This window comes from Malus sylvestris, chromosome 17, assembly GCF_916048215.2.
Source record: "Malus sylvestris chromosome 17, drMalSylv7.2, whole genome shotgun sequence".
Taxonomy (NCBI): domain Eukaryota; kingdom Viridiplantae; phylum Streptophyta; class Magnoliopsida; order Rosales; family Rosaceae; genus Malus; species Malus sylvestris.
This window is the reverse complement of record NC_062276.1, coordinates 22,006,965-22,026,596: the sequence shown is the minus strand read 5'-3', so window position 1 is coordinate 22,026,596 and position 19,632 is coordinate 22,006,965. Positions and strand designations below refer to the sequence as shown.

At 34.2% G+C, this 19,632-nt stretch overlaps 2 protein-coding genes, 2 long non-coding RNA genes and 1 pseudogene across 6 annotated transcripts in view; 2 read left to right on the top strand and 3 right to left on the bottom strand.

The window, feature by feature from the left end:
• Positions 1-19,632, top strand: part of LOC126612399 (uncharacterized) — a 172,387-nt gene that overhangs the window by 109,500 nt on the left and 43,255 nt on the right. The gene's annotated exons all lie outside the window — the stretch shown is intronic.
• LOC126612385 (NEDD8-conjugating enzyme Ubc12-like) overlaps positions 1-19,632 on the bottom strand; it is a 79,263-nt gene that overhangs the window by 21,694 nt on the left and 37,937 nt on the right. Inside the window, exon 7 of one of the 2 annotated variants that reach the window (XR_007619031.1) lies at positions 15,303-15,362. The exons of the other annotated variant lie outside the window; for it this stretch is intronic. The gene's annotated coding sequence lies outside the window, so the exon portion shown is untranslated. Of the gene's footprint in view, positions 1-15,302; positions 15,363-19,632 lie in introns of those variants that run through there. 2 annotated transcript variants of the gene reach the window in all.
• The window catches only part of LOC126612378 (NEDD8-conjugating enzyme Ubc12-like), a 78,427-nt pseudogene that overhangs the window by 20,907 nt on the left and 37,888 nt on the right, over positions 1-19,632 (bottom strand).
• LOC126612383 (NEDD8-conjugating enzyme Ubc12-like) overlaps positions 15,303-19,632 on the bottom strand; it is a 68,834-nt gene continuing 64,504 nt past the window's right edge. The window contains exon 7 of one of the 2 annotated variants that reach the window (XR_007619029.1): positions 15,303-15,362. Coding sequence is in view for 1 of the 2 variants with exons in the window: in XM_050280789.1 (XP_050136746.1) it covers positions 16,305-16,460 (156 nt within the window). In the remaining variant the exon portion in view is untranslated. Of the gene's footprint in view, positions 15,363-16,166; positions 16,461-19,632 lie in introns of those variants that run through there. The other variant, XM_050280789.1, reaches the window with a different exon arrangement.
• LOC126612397 (uncharacterized) lies at positions 18,312-18,857 on the top strand. The gene is made up of 2 exons (XR_007619041.1): positions 18,312-18,484; positions 18,665-18,857. It is a non-coding gene; the product is annotated as an uncharacterized LOC126612397 (long non-coding RNA).

Below are 19,632 nucleotides of genomic sequence, written 5' to 3'. Positions count from 1 at the left end.
GGATGAGTGGGCAGGCGGGTTGGGGTTTCGGCTGCACCGTGAATGTGGTGCTGCGATTAAGGATGGGATAGATTAAAAAAAAATGTATAAAATTTTTAATATATATTAAAGGTTACTTTAGAAATAATAAAGGGTGAGAAAATAACATTTCAATTTTTTAATTTTTTAAGGTGAGTGAAATTAGAATGTTGCTGGAAAAATAAGACAATGAAGTTGGTCTATCAACACTCTAAAAATAAATCGATGTGCTAAAAAATAATAATAATAGCAGTCAACCATTCTAGATTTCATATTTGGGAGAGAAAAACTGAATATGGCACATGAGGAGGGAAAAATAATGAAAAAGAAATAAAAAAAAAAATAGCATACAGATTTTGAAAGAAATAAAAAGAACGAGTAAGAAAGAGCTATAAATTAAAAATGTAAATTGTTATTAGCACTCCACAAATTATATTTTTCATTCCAAATTTTTTATGATTAAAAAAAAAATATATATATATATATATATTTGTGAAGAATGTAGAATAAGATTTTTGAAGTACTAATAACAGTTTTTATTCAATTCAAATTATGTGATTCTGTAATTTTGGTTATGTTTATGCATTTAATTATTTATTTTGGAGAAAAAAAAACTTACCATTTACTCTCTGTTTAATTTCCTATAATCGAGGGGAATCAATACCATTTTCTCCTTCTCTTGACATAGCTGCAAAATTTGGAAAATAGAGCTAATTCACCGGGAGCATAAAAATATCTTCCAATAAGTTGACGGTGTTAAACCATAGAGATACCTTCCAATAAATTAGAATACATATTCTCAAATATCTTCCAAATTGTTGAGGTCGTTAGTGTGAAACCAGTTGGCTAAATCCTAGGCTAGGCTGTTGACAAACGAGAATTAAATTTACAATTTTAATTACGCTTTGACACTAAAAAAAATGGAAGACAATAAGTAAATTAGCATTTTCAATGTGTAATGAAGAATGCTTATTATATTATTAGCCTGAAAACTGAAAAATTATAGGGAAAATTAGAAATAGGTCCAATTTTATAAACATATTTTTGAAATAGGTCTAATTTTTAGTGACTTTTGACTTTTGAAATAGGTCCAATTTTTAGTTACTTTGGACCCATATCAAAATATCCCAAAATTATAAGGAAAATATGATCAAGTAATTAACATATTTTGAAGACCGATTTTTGTTCCCAACAATAAAAAGATTGAACCCAGATATAAGAGCTTTGATTTACTTTGCATTTCGGTTATGGATGGTCTAGAGATACATCTTGTTTCATTGATCTTAATGAAAAGAAATTTCAATCGAACATGTAATTAGTCATCAGTACGCGCTACTCACTAGTCCTCGATATGTTGATATACTGAGGTGGGTGCAAACTCTGGGCACAAGAAAGAAGATGGACAGATATGAGATGACCTTCATCTACAAATCATTATTATTACTTTCCTTGTTGATCGAATGTTTAATTTCTTCCTAGAAAGCAATTGAGCAAGCAAACTGAAAAAATACAATGGATGTAGCTAGGTCATCAGTACGGGCCATGACCTGTTTTGTACCCCTTTGGATAAACAAAAAATGAAAATAGAAAAACAAAAAAACGTGTAGCCAACCTCCTCCTCCCACCTCCTCTGCACACCTCAATTGGAAATTTGGATTTCAATTCAACTTTGTTTAAGTATATATGGTATAATTGTCTCCTTAAATACATTGTTAAATTCAATCTCCAATTACGATTTTGACAGTTCTCCTATTACAATTTTATCCATCATAACACACATGATAATTTGGAGAGATTTTTGAAAATCTATCAGGAACAATGTTTGGTACAACAAAATGTAATAACTCAATTAGTTGGAAACTTAAAAAAAAAAAAAGAATCTACGAATTGCATTATAACATTTGGTGTAATGTGTGTTTGCATATTATGCTAGACCTATTGTATCATAAAGATCAATCAATTCAAGAGCTTTCATTTTTCCTTTTCAATCTCTCTCTTGTTTCTCTCTATATCATCTTCTTTTGAACTAATCTTTTATCTTTTGCAACGTAGTTAACAGTTCCATTAGATAGATTGTGTGTACTGAATTCCATCTTCTAGTTTTAGGTTTGGTATATGATCGGGGGTTTGGTCTTGGAGACTTGTTAGGAGAACTCAACGAGTTCTTCTCACGTCTAGGTAAGTCATTAGCTGGCATTTTGGAGGAAGTGTTCAATGTGCCCATTTCAGAGGAAGTGTTCAGTGTGACACGAAAACGGCACAGGATACAAAGTGTTATAATTTAAATTGTTACATTTTTTTTACGTATTCAACACTTAGTGTACTTGACATATTCTCATGACACTGAAAATTTTCTCGACAATTTGATGTTGTCTTGGTTTTTGTCTTTGAGCTCGGAGATTAGTTATTACTATAATGGTAAATCCTATTTATCTGTATTGTCGTACTTTTAGGCATATCGAAAACTGCGACAGAATGAGACCTATAATCCAAATGGTTACTGAGCCTAGCATGGCGATTTCCAGGTGCAAGTTACGCTCAATAGGTGAAACGATGTTTCATGATCTAATGTTACAATTGTTGGGCTTCGCATAAAATATTGTCCCAGTAGCCGTGTTTTCTTGCAGTGTTTGATTTGTCTTTGTTAGGAAAATAGACTATATGAAACATGATTATCATTACATTTACACAAAACAGTAACATTATCCATCAAGGTTGCACTAGGTGTTAGTTAGACGGAGGCTAAGAAAAATTACACAAAAACAGTAACATTATCCATCAAGGTTGCACTATTTATACAAAATTGCAATTGTATATGAATATATACATGATCCTCAAAACAGCAAATAATGACTTCATCTCTCAATTATTTACACAAAATTGCAATTGCATATGAATATATATATATATATATATATATATATATATATATATATATATATATATATGCACATATATATGTGTGCGTGTGTGTTTGTGTGTATATATATATCAATGCATAATACATAACATTACTACAGGTACGCAAATTTAAATTGCCATGATCGATGTCGCTGTTGTGAGATCTCAAACCAATTATTTATTATCGTGAAGAAAAATTAAACAACAAAATAATATGTAATTAATTCAAAATACTATTATAACTAATGACATCTTAACGTTTAATATGCAAGTAAGTCTCTCTTCGCTCGGTATAAATAATGGCGAATGATGATCTCCTTATTTAGGTGTGAATTGGAATTTCTATTGCTTTATCATTTCTCTTTCAAAATTTAAGCTGTGCTTTAATTGGACAATGGGATGCATGCCTACTCGGTACTAAATCACACATATAATTATGTAAATGCGATCTCTATCCTGCCTAATACTTTCGTGGCTTTTTAGCCAAAATGGTCTATGAAATTTGTATAACTTCTCACTTTGGTCCTTGAAATTTGAAATCAATAAAAGTGGTCCATGAGTTTGTCTACCATCAATCATTTTGGTCATTTCATGAAAAAATTTCATTAAATAATGTTAAAATGACAAAAATACCCTTACTTTTTGTCAAATCATTTGGTCATTGTTCATTAAATTGAGGGTATTTTTGTCATTTTGCTCCTTATTTAACACAATTTTTCATGGAATGGCCAAAATGATTGCTTGTGGACAAACTCAAAGACCACTTCTATTGATTTCAAATCTTAGGTATCAAAGTGATGAGTTATGCAAATCTCAGTGATCATTTTAGCTAAAAAGCCTACTTTTGTTGGGATCTCATTAATTTAAGTCCATTTTTGTATGTTTGGCTGCTAGAAAAGAGTACAAAGACTACATCTCTCATGTACCTCATTTTATATATGAAATCAGGAATGGTTTTGCTAGAACAGAGTGCAAGGCTCTTTGACGTTTTTGCATTGTACTAAACGCTACTGTATTCTATATTTTAATCCGGTCACATATATACAGTTTGTCTAGAATTTTATTATTTTGTTTCATGTAGCTCGGGACCATCACAATTCGACTTTCACGATTGTACATATACACTTTTTATTTATACCGCACAAGGATTATAAGATCAACCATGCAAATTAATATAATATCTAGATGCTCTAAATTTATCTAGCTTATAAAAGAGATTGTATTAAATACATATATTCACATTAGTTATATATGTATTAAGTGCATATAAGTATGAGAAGTAAACGATTTTCATAAGAATAAGAATAAAAAAGCAAATATTTCCAACTAAAAAAGGAAACAAAACAAAATTTAATTAAACTAGCCTATCAAAGATTGGGTACGAACCATAAAGATGTGGTATACAACTGCGACCAAGAACGACTTTTGGGGCAACTAAAATGCCTAATACTCTTATTTGTGAAGGAAAATATTCCATAGTTACATCCGGTTGAGTCATAACACGAGTAATCAAAGTCAAAATAAATATTGTTTATTTTCTACCTTTTGACCATAGAGTACAATATACGGCGGAATGGTGGTTGCTCACAAATAATACCCGACCACCAAGTTCAACAACCTCCATCCATTGTGGACCAGCATCAATATCACACTCCAGTTTGAACACTCGAAATCCTTTAGTCTTAGGTGGCTCAGTGTAACTAAGGGCTGATTTGGTATTGTTGTGCTTTGACAAAAAGCTGCTGTGAGAATAAGCGGCTGTGAAATAAATCAGCCGAGAGTTTGGTAAATTTTTTTGTAAAAGTGCTTTTGGAAAAAAAAGCAGTCTGATAGTGGGTATTTTCATTAAAGGAGCACTGTAACTCTGTGTGCTTTGAAAAAAAACTAGTTTTCCAAAGCTGTAAATAGCTGCTTTAGCTTTTTTCTTTGATTTCAGCTTATTCTCACAGCAGCTTCCAAAATAAGCCTTTTTTTTTAGTTTACCAAACACCTAAAACCCTTACAGCTTTTTTTCATGAGTGTTTTTTTTTTAAGCACCTCACTCCCAAACCACTCCTAAAGGTCTTTCCAAGCATGACCTTATGCCAAGGATCGGCTATTAAACATGTTTCTTGTTTAGGCTTGTAGTTTGGATTGAGGAGCCTCCAAATGTTATTCTGGACCTTCTCATTCAACAAACAATATAATTTTTAGGAAAAACTAATGAAAATGACTTGAAAACTTTGAGTTTTAACGATAAGGACAAAATAAAGGGTAAATAAATAGTATCAAGTTTGACTTTTTAGTATAAAAATGTGAATTCTCGTTAAAATAAACAGTACTATGATCTTTTCGTTATAACTCTTTATAATTTTTCAAGTTAATGATGTCGACTTTTCCTTCCAAAAAATAAAAAAGCAACTCCATAGATGCAAAATCTTTTGGCAGGTGAACGAAATCACGGCCATTGTAATGCTCCACTCTTGATCCATCATAGTCAACGAATTTGTATCAATTGGACGTGTCCACCCATCAGCCACATACCAAAGCAACGAGGTCATAGTCTGAGGAGATAAGCTGCCTACATCGTACCAAAATCGTAGGACAAAAGCTGATATTGTCCAGTCTTAGTCTTAGCTAGGGGGTGTCTACCCCTACCCCCAAACAACAAAAACAAACAAATTTTAGAGAAAACCTCTCGGTACTGTGTATTTTAACGAAAAATTACATTTTTACACTAAAATATCAATTATGATATTATTTATTTTACCTTTTATTTTGTCTTTATGATTAAAACTCAAAGTTTTCAAACATTTCATTAGTTTTCTTAAAAAACAAAGCTCCAAAAAAAGGGTTTAGGACATCTATAGCCTGCAGCATGGCATATCAGAGGGATAAGGATTGTCTGCCCTCCACTTCTGATGCCCTCCCCGTGCTCTTCTGTTTTGTGTGGTCATGGTTAAGCCACGTCAACATTTTATATTGTTTTTTTATATATATAATAAGACAAAAATGAATAGTAATATAAAATGTTGACGTGGCTTAACCGTGATTACACAAACAGGAGGGCACGGGGAGGGCACTGGAAATGGAGGGCAGACAATCCTTGTCCATATCAGAGCCAGACACGCAGTCTGCGCCTGAGCCTATAAAACAAAGACAAGTCCGGCTTCTAAGCAGTCGGTGATCTGCCATCAACAATTGTTGTACAGGCGTGACATTTGCTGAGTCTAAGTTTTATGGAGTAGGAACTCCCCTTCTAATCTCTCCCCCCTTCCATCACCTCTTATTTAAACGGTTGCAATTACGCCATGTTTATATCTTGTTTTGAAAATTTTATATAGAAAATAAGGCAAAAGGAAGAGTGAGAGGAGGGGATGTAATGGGATGGTAATAGGAAGGGAGAAAATCCTACACCCATTGGCAGGGTCACTGGGACCCACCTCCTCCTTACTCCTCAATTGGAAATCTGGAATTCAATTAACCCTATTCAAGTAGATATCGTATTATTGTCTCCTTGAAAACATTGTTAAATTCCATCTGCTATTACGATTTTATCCATCACAACACACGTGCTAACATGGAGAGATTTTTTAAAATATAACGAGAACAATGTTTGTACATTACTCTAGCTACCTTAAGCCACACCATAGTTCATAAAAAAAATAACATACAACCTAAATCAATCACTTGGGTTCCAAACCCGCATGTTGCATCTAATCCTAACATTTTATTTTCTCAAGTACTGTAGTGTGTAAAAGCTTTGACACAACCCACGTTGAGGCCCCATCAACTTTTACAAGATCCAGCCTAAGTCAAGAGGCCTGGTGGACCGAGTCATATAGCTGACTAAACCTCTGGTTACCCACTGAGTTAAAGTGCTGATGTGTCCAATTTTTTTTTTTGAGAAACTGGATAAATTCATAACCAGGGCCGGAGCTAAAACACAAGGAAGCCTACCAGGAGGCAACAACCAGAGGAGAAAAATAGAAAGCAGTGAAGATGGGAGTACAGACTAAAGACACAACACCAAGTGCCAAACGTTACCCCTTTCACTACCAAAATACAATTATGGGGGACAAGGGAGACCATCCTTGTTCAAAATATGAACCAACGACGATGGGGGACGACTAATCCAAGTAGACCCGCACATCTCCGTGTTACTTCTCGACGCCAAGCGGTTCGCCGCCAGATTGACCGATCTCGGAACCCAAGACCAGCGGCATGATTGGAAGATATCCTTAAGCCTCAAGATTTTCGTCAACGTAGGATAAGCCTCCTAACGGCCAGAGGACATATCATGAGCCAAAGCAGAAATGTTCTCTTTAGAATCTGATTCAACAATAATTCTATGCAAGCCCATAGACTTACTTAGCAAACTCACAACCATACCAAATGGCAAGTGCCTTGAAGTGTTCATTTACTTATATAATAACACTTGGTTATCAATTTATGTGTGCGGTACAAGAAAGTATGGGATGTGCTATCCACACATCTCATTTTACTTCTCACACACCCAATGATAAATTATGTCAGTTGATATTCTTCAATTCATCCAATCTTACGGTTGAAAATTAAAAAGGTATGTGTGAGAAGTAAAATGGGGTGTGTGAATATCACACCCCTAAAGTATTCTCTGTCAACTATTCACACACCCTAAATATCCAAAAACCATTTCCCGCCCCCCGGCTGAGTTACGGGTGGTTCTATCCTGAATATCCAAAAAACTAGTAATACCTTTGCACTCCTTCTATAATCAACTTAAAGCAAGACCACCCATGAACCTCGAACCTACTTCATTAGGCTTAATCCAAAGGTATTAGTATTATTTTCCCTAACTTAAGTAGAATGGTGCACGTAGTGTTACCGCACAAGACCTCCAATTTTCTAAAACCCTCAAGTTTTTAGTCTAACAGAGACAATCTATGAATCTAAATCCGATCACTTATGTACAATCTATGAATAGTGTAACTATTTTTGTTCATGTATCTTGGGAGCATCAAGATCTCGACTTTAATACACAACTGTACATGTACACTTTTTATTTATGTCGCACAAGGATTATAAGACCGACCATGTAAGTTGATGAATACTCCAAATTCATATAACTTATGAGAAAAAAGATTTGAAAAAAAAGTCCGTGGATTCTCAATCCCTTCAATTACAGTCTCTTGATGACTTTAAAATAAAAGTACAAGATGCAAGTTGTAATTGAAAGACCAAATAATGCATATTCATAACCTTTAAGATTTTTTCCACTGCCTATCAATTTCATAAAATGCACTAGAAATACAACATTTATTCCTAGGGCAAAATCCAGAAAACTTAGGGCTATGTCTAATAAATAAGACAAAGGAAATCAGGTGGTAGGAACAGCATACTATGTAAAAATGCAAATTATGCATTCGGGATCTATAATCTTCGTTACATAAACCTAGAGGACATGAAAATATCTCTATTGCTTTCCCTGATGCATCATATTCCTAAGAACCATACAGGTGCAGTATGCAACTGGGATCAAGAACGACTCTTGGGGCAACTAAAATGCCTAATTCTCTTATTTGTGAAGGAAAATACTCCAAAATCACATCCGGTTGAGTCATAAATCAGGTAATCAAAGGTAAAATAAATATTGTTTCTCTCAACCTTCTGGCCATAGGATACTATATAACGGCGGAATGGTGATTAAAATGGAACTGGATCCTCTGAGGCAAACCCTAGGGATCATGCTGAGAGACAAACATGGGTCATTCAATTTCAATTCAACGGTTACAATTATTATAACTTTAAAAGGAACTCCCTGTTTGTAGTGTTTGTCGCTCAGCAAGATCCCGAGGGTTTGCCTCGGAGAGAATCCAGGTCCGACTAAAATTACCTTTTTATCTTTTTGTAGTATCTTTCACTACGGCTTTATTTGTTTTTTTTCATTATTATTTTTTTTTTGAATTTTATTTTAATTTTTCTTATGAAAAATCATAAACAACTCCATAAATGCATAATCCTTTGCTAGGTGAACGAAATCACAGCTATTGTAATGCTCTACTATTGATCCATCATAAGTAATTAATTTGTACCGATTGGACGTCTCCACCCATCAGCCACAGACCTGAGGTCATAGTCTGAGGAGATAAGCTGCCTACATCGTACCAAAATGGTAGGAGATAAGCTGATCTTGTCCAGTCTTAGCTAGGGGGTACCTACCCCTCCACCCAATCAATAAATTCGGATCTTGAAATTTGATCAAACGGTTAAAAACTGCAGATTCCTTTAAAAGTTATAATAACTTTAACCGTTAAATCAAATTTCAAGGATCCAAATTTATTGATTTAGTGAAGTCGGTGAAAGAAATCCGGAGATGGTCAATTTCCCAAGTTTTACACCCATTGACAGGGTCACTAGGTACCACCTCCTCTTCACTCTTCAATTGGAAATCTGGAATTCAATTCAACCTTGTTCAAGTAGATATGGTATTATTGTCTCCTTAAAAACATTCTTAAATTCCATCTCCTATTATGATTTTGACTGTTATCTTATTACGATTTTATCCGTTATAACACACGTGCTAACTTGGAGATATTATTGAAAATATAACGAGAACAATGTTCGTACATTACTCTAGCTACCTTAGCCACACCATGTTTCATAAAAAAATAACATAGAACTTAGATCAATCACTTGAGTTACAAACATGCATGTTGCATCTAATCCTAACCTTTTATTTTCTCAAGTATCGTTGTGTGAAAGCTTTGAGACAACCCACGTTGAGGCCCATCAACTTTTTACAAGATCCAGCCCAAGTCAAGAGACCTAGTGGGCAGTCATAGCTGACTAAACCTCTGGTTACCCACTGAGTTGAGAGTGCTGATGTGTCCACTTTTAGACGTGGGACTTCGGATTCTTTCGTTTCATTTTTTTTTTCTATGTCCTCTGGATTCATTTACGGAACTTCCATGTCACAAAAACGTAACCATGCCACATAAAATTTTCATTGGATCAAAAACACGGTCTGGCATACTAAATATCATATTATAAACAAACAAAAAATCATTTTGAAGTGCTCAATTACTTATATAATAACACTTGGTTATCAATTTATGTTTGCGGTACAATAAAGTATTCTCTATTCAACTATTCACACACCCTAAATATCCAAAAACCCATTTCCTGCCTCCCGGCTAAGTTGCAGGTAGTTCTATCCTGAATATCCAAAAAACCAGTATTATTTTCCCTAACTTAAGTAGGATGGTGCATGTAGTGTTACCGCACAAGACCTCCAATTTTCTAAAACCCTCAAGTTTTTAGTCTAACAGAGACAATGAATCTAAATCCAATGATGTATGTACAGTCTGTGAATGGTGTAACCATTTTTATTCATGTAGCTTGGGAGCATCAAAATTGACTTTAATACACAATTATACATGTACACTTTTTTATTTATGTCGCACAAGAATTATAAGACCGACCATGCAAGTTGGTGAATACTCCACTTTCATCTCACTTATGAGAAAAAAGATTTGAACTCGAACGCAAGTGACATATCCCAAACCTACGACATGCTTGGGGATTCAAACCTGCGCATATAGATTTTCAAAGATTTAATTCGCAAAACTGTAAATTCGGAAAGTGCAAAAGAACAATATAAGGAGCAAAAGTAAATTAATTGGTGCTATGTTCAATTAATATAGCGGATGCAATCTGCGATTATATTAATTAAAGCCCAAATAATGAGGAGTAAATATTAAAGGACATTTTTGTAACTATTCGAGATTTATTTGTTTAATATATAGTTCTATTATATTTAATTAAAGTGCTTTGTTAATTTTTATTTTTTCATAAATCAATGAAACATTATAATTAAATTCTATTTCTCAAATAAAAACGGGTACATCTTAAAAATCTAATAAGATAACCTGATAATTATATGTACCCAGACCAATTTGTGATGCTAGGTTTCGAGATGCCATGTCCGTCATCATGGAAAAGTTTTCTTCTTCTTGTCACTTTCCTTCATTTGTGCCTTCTAAAAGCCTGTGTGTTTGGTGATGCTTTGTCGTCAACCTTCATGAACATAGCTTTTCGATCTTTTTTATCAATCTCAAGTTCCTTGCATACTCAACTTGACTTCTATAAAATGAACCACTCTCCCTATCAGTCTCACCTCTTAGCGTCGTCTTTTGGGAACAACATTAGAAACAAGCTTAATAATTCAGTATTTTAGGCAAAATTTTCACAACTTTCCAACATTTGTGATGGTTGAACCTTGTGATGAATTTGGGCAAAATTAGGTACCAACTGTTTGCTTGCATCAACTAAAACAAATAAAGTGGGAAAAAATTAATTATTTCAAAAAAAATAAAAGTAGGTGCTAATAAAAAAATTAGAAAATTTTTTACCTCATCCCCAATATTTGTGTCACCTTGATAAATTTTCACCGCTTTTGTCTGAGCATCTCTATATTTGCCTAATGCAAAACTCAAAATTTTTATCATATTAGTAACTAGTAAGTGCACTTTTCCTACGACTAGTTCCATACCGACTGCTATAATTTTCATGAAATTTCTTCCACACAAGAAAACATCTTTCAGCGATTAACCATGCAGTTTCGGTTTCGACTCTACCGTCAACGGGATATGCCATTTTCGTAAGCACAAACAAAATAGGAATGTAATCAATAAAATAAGAATGTAATAAAAGATTGTACATAATTTCGCGTGCTTGCTTTCATTTCTTGATCGAGCCATCATTAGTTGATGAAATTTTAGACTAATAAGATGACCTATTCCAACAAGTACTTAGAGATTATTTGCTGACAGAGACTTAGATAATCAGTCCGTCTCAAAGCAATGCTGTTTATCTAAATTGAAAGTGCTCATTGGTCGGCTAATTCTATGACTTCAGTGTTGTTTATCGAAATTGAAGATATTGCCGGTTGCCAACACCCTCACAGATTTCAACTGATGTTTAGTTACAAATTTTGATTACATCAAGTAAAATCCCTGATCTACTCAGGCCAAACCCTAAAAATCCTTGCAAGGTGGTTATTAAATCCTAGTCATGCGTCATAAAGAACTTGTGAGTTCAAGTCCCATCATGCTTCTATCCTATGCATCGGATTCTTCAAAACCATTTTCCTACCTTTATGGGAAGTATAGGTTACTTGTTTAATTTAAATAACAGTCAATCAGCCACTCAGTATTATGATTTGGTGATATTCATCATAAGTAAGATGTTTTAGGTTCGAATTGCGTGGATGGTGAATTTGATTCCAAATTAGGTTGATCATTGTGTGGTTTAGCCAAACTCCCCTCCATTTAGTATAAAAATAGAGTGCTACTAAACTCACCCCATTTCTCACCCACCTTGTAATCAAAATGTTATTGACATATATTCATTTTAGAAAAATACTTTTAAACCCTTGTTTATAATTGGGCAGCTGACATGTAAATACTGCGCCACCATCAACTACTATAACCACTTCAATGGAGAAACTTTTGAACACCCACAGATTTGAGCCAAAACAAAATTGTTGGGTTCTAGGGTTTAGGTTGGATGACATTCATTGAAATCCCAAATGAGGATAGGGGTTGGGGGCTATCTAGAGTAATTATTATGGGTTGGCCATGTAGTTGGAGAAGGATTTGGTTATGGCGTGAAAAGGGGGACAGGTTTCGGTGGCAGAGGGGTAGGTATCAGGAGAGAGTGTGGTGGTCGGTAGGGGACAAAGATATTGATTATTGAGACATGGTGGTGGATGGGTTGCGAGATGGGGATGAGTGGGCAGGCGGGTTGGGGCTTCGGCTGCACCGTGAATGTGGTGCTGCGATTAAGGATGGGATAGATTAAAAAAAATGTTTAAAATTTTTAATATATATTAAAGGTTACTTTAGAAATAATAAAGGGTGAGAAAATAACATTTCAATTTTTTAATTTTTTAAGGTGAGTGAAATTAGAATGTTGCTGGAAAAATAGGACAATGAAGTTGGTCTATCAACACTCTAAAAATAAATCGATGTGCTAAAAATTAATAATAATAGCAGTCAACCATTCTCGATTTCATATTTGGGAGAGAAAAACTGAATATGGCACATGAGGAGGGAAAAATAATGAAAAAGAAATAAATAAAAAAATAGCATACATATTTTGAAAGAAATAAAAAGAACGAGTAAGAAAGAGCTATAAATTAAAAATGTAAATTGTTATTAGCACTCCACAAATTATATTTTTCATTCCAAATTTTTTATGATTAAATATATATATATATATATATATTTGTGAAGAATGTAGAATAAGATTTTTGAAGTACTAATAACAGTTTTTATTCAATTCAAATTTCATGATTCTGTAATTTTGGTTATGTTTATGCATTTAATTATTTATTTTGGAGAAAAAAAAACTTACCATTTACTCTCTGTTTAATTTCCTATAATCGAGGGGAATCAATACCATTTTCTCCTTCTCTTGACATAGCTGCAAAATTTGGAAAATAGAGCTAATTCACCGGGAGCATAAAAATATCTTCCAATAAGTTGACGGTGTTAAACCATAGAGATACCTTCCAATAAATTCGAATACATATTCTCAAATATCTTCCAAATTGTTGAGGTCGTTAGTGTGAAACCAGTTGGCTAAATCCTAGGCTAGGCTGTTGACAAACGAGAATTAAATTTTACAATTTTAATTACGCTTTGACACAAAAAAAAATGGAAGACAATAAGTAAATTAGCATTTTCAATGTGTAATGAAGAATGCTTATTATATTATTAGCCTGAAAACTGAAAAATTATAGGGAAAATTAGAAATAGGTCCAATTTTATAAACATATTTTTGAAATAGGTCTAATTTTTAGTGACTTTTGACTTTTGAAATAGGTCCAATTTTTAGTTACTTTGGACCCATATCAAAATACCCCAAAATTATAAGGAAAATATGATCAAGTAATTAACATATTTTGAAGACCGATTTGTGTTCCCAACAATAAAAAGATTGAACCCAGATATAAGAGCTTTGATTTACTTTGCATTTCGGTTATGGATGGTCTAGAGATACATCTTGTTTCATTGATCTTAATGAAAAGAAATTTCAATCGAACATGTAATTAGTCATCAGTACGCGCTACTCCCTAGTCCTCGATATGTTGATATACTGAGGTGGGTGCAAGCTCTGGGCACAAGAAAGAAGATGGACAGATATGAGATGACCTTCATCTACAAATCATTATTATTACTTTCCTTGTTGATCGAATGTTTAATTTCTTCCTAGAAAGCAATTGAGCAAGCAAACTGAAAAAATACAATGGATGTAGCTAGGTTACCAGAGAGGAAGAGAGAGGACAAAAAGTTGAATTGAATGGGCATGTCTATTGGGGGTTTGTATGCTATGCAACTTTCATGTGCCCCAGAAAGTGAAGGGCTTGTTTCTGGGATGGTGACAACTAACAAGGCCGAGCCCTCTCCTCTCTATCTTTCCAACCCGAAACGCATTGATGTGAATAATGCAGTAGATAAAAAAAACAACAAAATAGTACGTACTGAATAAGATATCCCCATTACTCTCACCTACCAACCTCACCTCTTTTCTTTTACCAAGGTATCCCCACTACTCATGCCAAATTATGCGATCACACAACATATTTTAGCGAATATTCATAGGTCATTACAAGGTTAATATGGGAAGTGAGAGTCAGGTAATTTGAGACATGAAAACCCTAAAACCTTTCGCTTCTCTAACACTATATAATAACACTACCACCTTCCCAATTCCAAATTATTTGGTCTTTCAATTACAACTTGCATCCTGTACTTTTATTTTAAAGTCATCAAGAGACTGTAATTGAAGGGATTGAGAATCCACGAACTTTTTTTTTTCATTTTTGGGGTATCATACCTTTTTCATGTTATGTATGATACCCGAAAAATGAAGAAAAAAAAGTCCGTGGATTCTCAATCCCTTCAATTACAGTCTCTTGATGACTTTAAAATAAAAGTACAAGATACAAGTTGTAATTGAAAGACCAAATAATGCATATTCATAACCTTTAAGATTTTTTCCACTGCCTATCAATTTCATAAAATGCACTAGAAATACAGCATTTATTCCTAGGGCAAAATCCAGAAAACTTAGGGCTATGTCTAATAAATAAGACAAAGGAAATCAGGTGGTAGGAACAGCATACTATGTAAAAATGCAAATTATGCATTCGGGATCTATAGTCTTCGTTACATAAACCTAGAGGACATAAAAATATCTCTATTGTTTTCCCTGATGCATCATATTCCTAAGAACCTGACTATCTTTAGGGTGATTTTTGTCCTAAATTGACAATTGATCGCCACCATATCATCTCACAAATGGAATTAGAAAAATAAACGGTGCTATAAAGATGCATTGAAAGACATGGAAGCATACTGTGATGAATTTGATTTCGGTTCAGCAACAGCTCCCGCTTCTAAGTCGATGTTAGGTTCCTGCATGAAGAAATGCAGGATTTGAGTTCACAACAGGTACACATCCAAATAAAACCTAGCAACAACAAAACGGATAATTTGTTTGAGGTCACGAAATATTTTGTGTTACGATCAGAGATACCGTGAACAGGTGATACAATCCGTAAATAACAGTGTTCATGGGGATTTGAGTTGCACAAGAGGATGAAGGAAAACGGCTTTTGGGTAAGATAATGGGCTTTGAATTCCAACATTTAATGCCTATTTCACCAGGCCCAACCCAAAATTACAGGATATGGATCAAACATGCTGAAAAACTGATTGCAATTTGCATTCATGCATCTTTGGGAGAAGAACTCGCATACAACTAACATGCTAAAGTGATGATGTTTTAAACTAATCATGAAATGTTATGTCAATAAATTAAAGCACATGACGATGCATAAGGGATTGGGACACCGCCACTATGTAGTCCCATTTCTCTGAAGTTTTATGTTTTCATGAGTTTAATCTAATACTCCGAATGAGCAAAATGCTAAATCATACGTATAATAGTTATGATTTTATACATGCACCCGCAAATTATGGGCTGAAAATTTGCCACAAGACAAGACCGTAAATGATTGAGGTTGAACTGGGAGACACGATATGTTGAATTGTTGTTTTATTAATAACTGCATCCCCAAATTATCGAACCATCAACAAAAAAAGGCCACGACAGTTAAATTGAAATAGCAAGTCAAAACCAAGCCTTAACATGATGCCATCTTATTAATGGAAGGAAGATCAAAATTACACTAATACACACTCTCCTGCTACAAGTATGGGCTGAAAATGTGCCAACAGACAATCCCCCACCAAGTACTCACCTGAAATGCAGAAAACACCCAAAAAACATACAAACCTTCAACCTCATACAACCATGGTTGGACCACGAAGAAGCAAAACCCTAGATAAACCAAATCAGTAGAAGTCACCCGTTTTGCACCCAGGAAAATGGGCCCCTCCCACCCATATGTTTCCCTCGATCGATTTTCTCACGTTCAAACCAAACAATTTTGGATTGTCCCTCAAAAGATCAGCTGCTTCTTGATTCAAGGGGTCCTCATGGTTAGGTTCCTGCATGAAGAAATGCAGGATTTGAGTTCACAACAGGTACACATCCAAATAAAACCTAGAAAAAACAAAACGGATAGTTTGTTTGAGGTCACGAAATATTTTGTGTTGCGATCAGAGATACCGTGAATAGGTGATACAATCCGTAAATAACAGTGTTTATATTTAAGACAGGTTTCCAGTCTTCCCGAAGAATGTTAAGGCAAGTGTTTCCTTCTAAGTCGATGTTCGGATGGTAGATCTGCACATATGGTATGCATTATACAACACCAGATATATATTATGGTTTGGATCGTAACCAATATACACGAAAGTTAAGTTCTGATATAACTAAGGTTTCGTTACCTTGGTTTTGCACTTGACCTTCGGAGGCTCATGAGGGTAGACTGTAGAATAAGATTTTTGAAGTACTAATAACAGTTTTTATTCAATTCAAATTACGTGATTCTGTAATTTTGGTTATGTTTATGCATTTAATTATTTATTTTGGAGAAAACAAAACTTACCATTTACTCTCTGTTTAATTTCCTATAATCGAGGGGAATCAATACCATTTTCTCCTTCTCTTGACATAGTTGCAAAATTTGGAAAATAGAGCTAATTCACCGGGAGCATAAAAATATCTTCCAATAAGTTGACGGTGTTAAACCATAGAGATACCTTCCAATAAATTAGAATACATATTCTCAAATATCTTCCAAATTGTTGAGGTCGTTAGTGTGAAACCAGTTGGCTAAATCCTAGGCTAGGCTGTTGACAAACGAGAATTAAATTTACAATTTTAATTACGCTTTGACACTAAAAAAAATGGAAGACAATAAGTAAATTAGCATTTTCAATGTGTAATGAAGAATGCTTATTATATTATTAGCCTGAAAAATTAGAGGGAAAATTAGAAATAGGTCCAATTTTATAAACATATTTTTGAAATAGGTCTAATTTTTAGTGACTTTTGACTTTTGAAATAGGTCCAATTTTTAGTTACTTTGGACCCATATCAAAATACCCCAAAATTATAAGGAAAATATGATCAAGTAATTAACATATTTTGAAGACCGATTTGTGTTCCCAACAATAAAAAGATTGAACCCAGATATAAGAGCTTTGATTTACTTTGCATTTCAGTTATGGATGGTCTAGAGATACATCTTGTTTCATTGATCTTAATGAAAAGAAATTTCAATCGAACATGTAATTAGTCATCAGTACGCGCTACTCGCTAGTCCTCGATATGTTGATATACCGAGGTGGGTGCAAGCTCTGGGCACAAGAAAGAAGATGGACAGATATGAGATGACCTTCATCTACAAATCATTATTATTACTTTCCTTGTTGATCGAATGTTTAATTTCTTCCTAGAAAGCAATTGAGCAAGCAAACTGAAAAAATACAATGGATGTAGCTAGGTTACCAGAGAGGAAGAGAGAGGACAAAAAGTTGAATTGAATGGGCATGTCTATTGGGGGTTTGTATGCTATGCAACTTTCATGTGCCCCAGAAAGTGAAGGGCTTGTTTCTGGGATGGTGACAACTAACAAGGCTGAGCCCTCTCCTCTCTATCTTTCCAACCCGAAACGCATTGATGTGAATAATGCAGTAGATAAAAAAAACAACAAAATAGTATGTACTGAATAAGATATCCCCATTACTCTCACCTACCAACCTTACCTCTTTTCTTTTACCAAGGTATCCCCACTACTCATGCAAAATTATGCGATCGCACAACATATTTTAGCGGATATTCATAGGTCATTACAAGGTTAATTTGGGAAGTGAGAGTCAGGTAATTTGAGACATGAAAACCCTAAAACCTTTCGCTTCTCTAACACTATATAATAACACTACCACCTTCCCAATTCCAAATCATTTCATACTTCCTTGAGACCCTCATCTTTTCCCAATTCATTCTGCAATCTTCACGCCTCACTCTCTCTCCCTTCTCAATTCCTCCTAACTCTCATCACTGCAAGGATATACTTCCTTCTGAAACACAAGAGGCTTTAGCATCATTTTCCAACTATGAAAATGTATTTTATCCCATATCTGAAATGTCGTAATTGCTTCTGTTGATCCTAGACTCAATAATTTATAATTTATTTTAAGATTTATGTATAAGATTTGCTAGTGTGATAAAAAATTTAAAGTCGGTGAAAAAAAAAATGCAGAGCACAAAAATAACAGGATTAATGGTATGCGGACTCTTTCAGGATCCTTTATGATATGTCGACAACAGTGGTCAAGAAGGGGACCAATTGCTGAACAAGATATTGGCGGCAGTGGTCAAGAAGTGGGAGCTGTTGCTGAACCGGAAATCAAATTCACCACCGCAACAGTATGCTTCCATGTCTTTCAATGCTTCTTTATAGCACCATCTATTTTATTAATTCTAGCTTTCGCGGCCATCACGTCCCCTATAGATTACCTTTGTACCACAGTTCAATATGTGATTTGTGATATAATTATGGTGGAGATCATTTGTCGATTTAAGTAAAAAATCACCCCAAAGATTGTCAAGTTCTTAGGAATAAGATGCATCAGGGAAGCAATAGAGATATTTTTATAGGCTCTGGGTCTTTATTTACAAAATATTATAGATCCCGAATGCATAATTTGTGTGTTTACCCTAGTATGTTGTTCCTACAACCTGTTTTTACCCCTTTGGACAAACAGAAAATGAAAATAGAAAAACAAAAAACAAGTGGCCAACCTCCTCCTCACACCTCAGTTGGAAATTGGGATTTCAATTCAACTTTTTTTAAGTATATATGGTATTATTGTCTCGTCAAAAAGATTGTTAAATTCAATCTCCGATTACGATTTTGACTGTTCTCCTATTACAATTTTATCCATCATAACACACATGATAACTTGTAGAGATTTTTGAAAATCTATCAGGAACAATGTTTGGTATAACAAAATGTAATAAAAGAAAACTAATGAAACAAGTTTGAAAATTTTGAGTTTTAATATAAAAATAAAACAAAGGGTACAATGAATAGTAACATGATTGACTTTTTAGTGTAAAAATGTGATTTTTCGTTAAAGTGAACAATACTGTAAGCTTTTCGTTAAAGTTCCCATGTAATAACTTAATTAGTTGAAAAGTTAAAAAAAAAATCTACAAATTGCATTAGAACATTTGGTGTAATGTGTGTTTGTGTATTATGCTAGACCT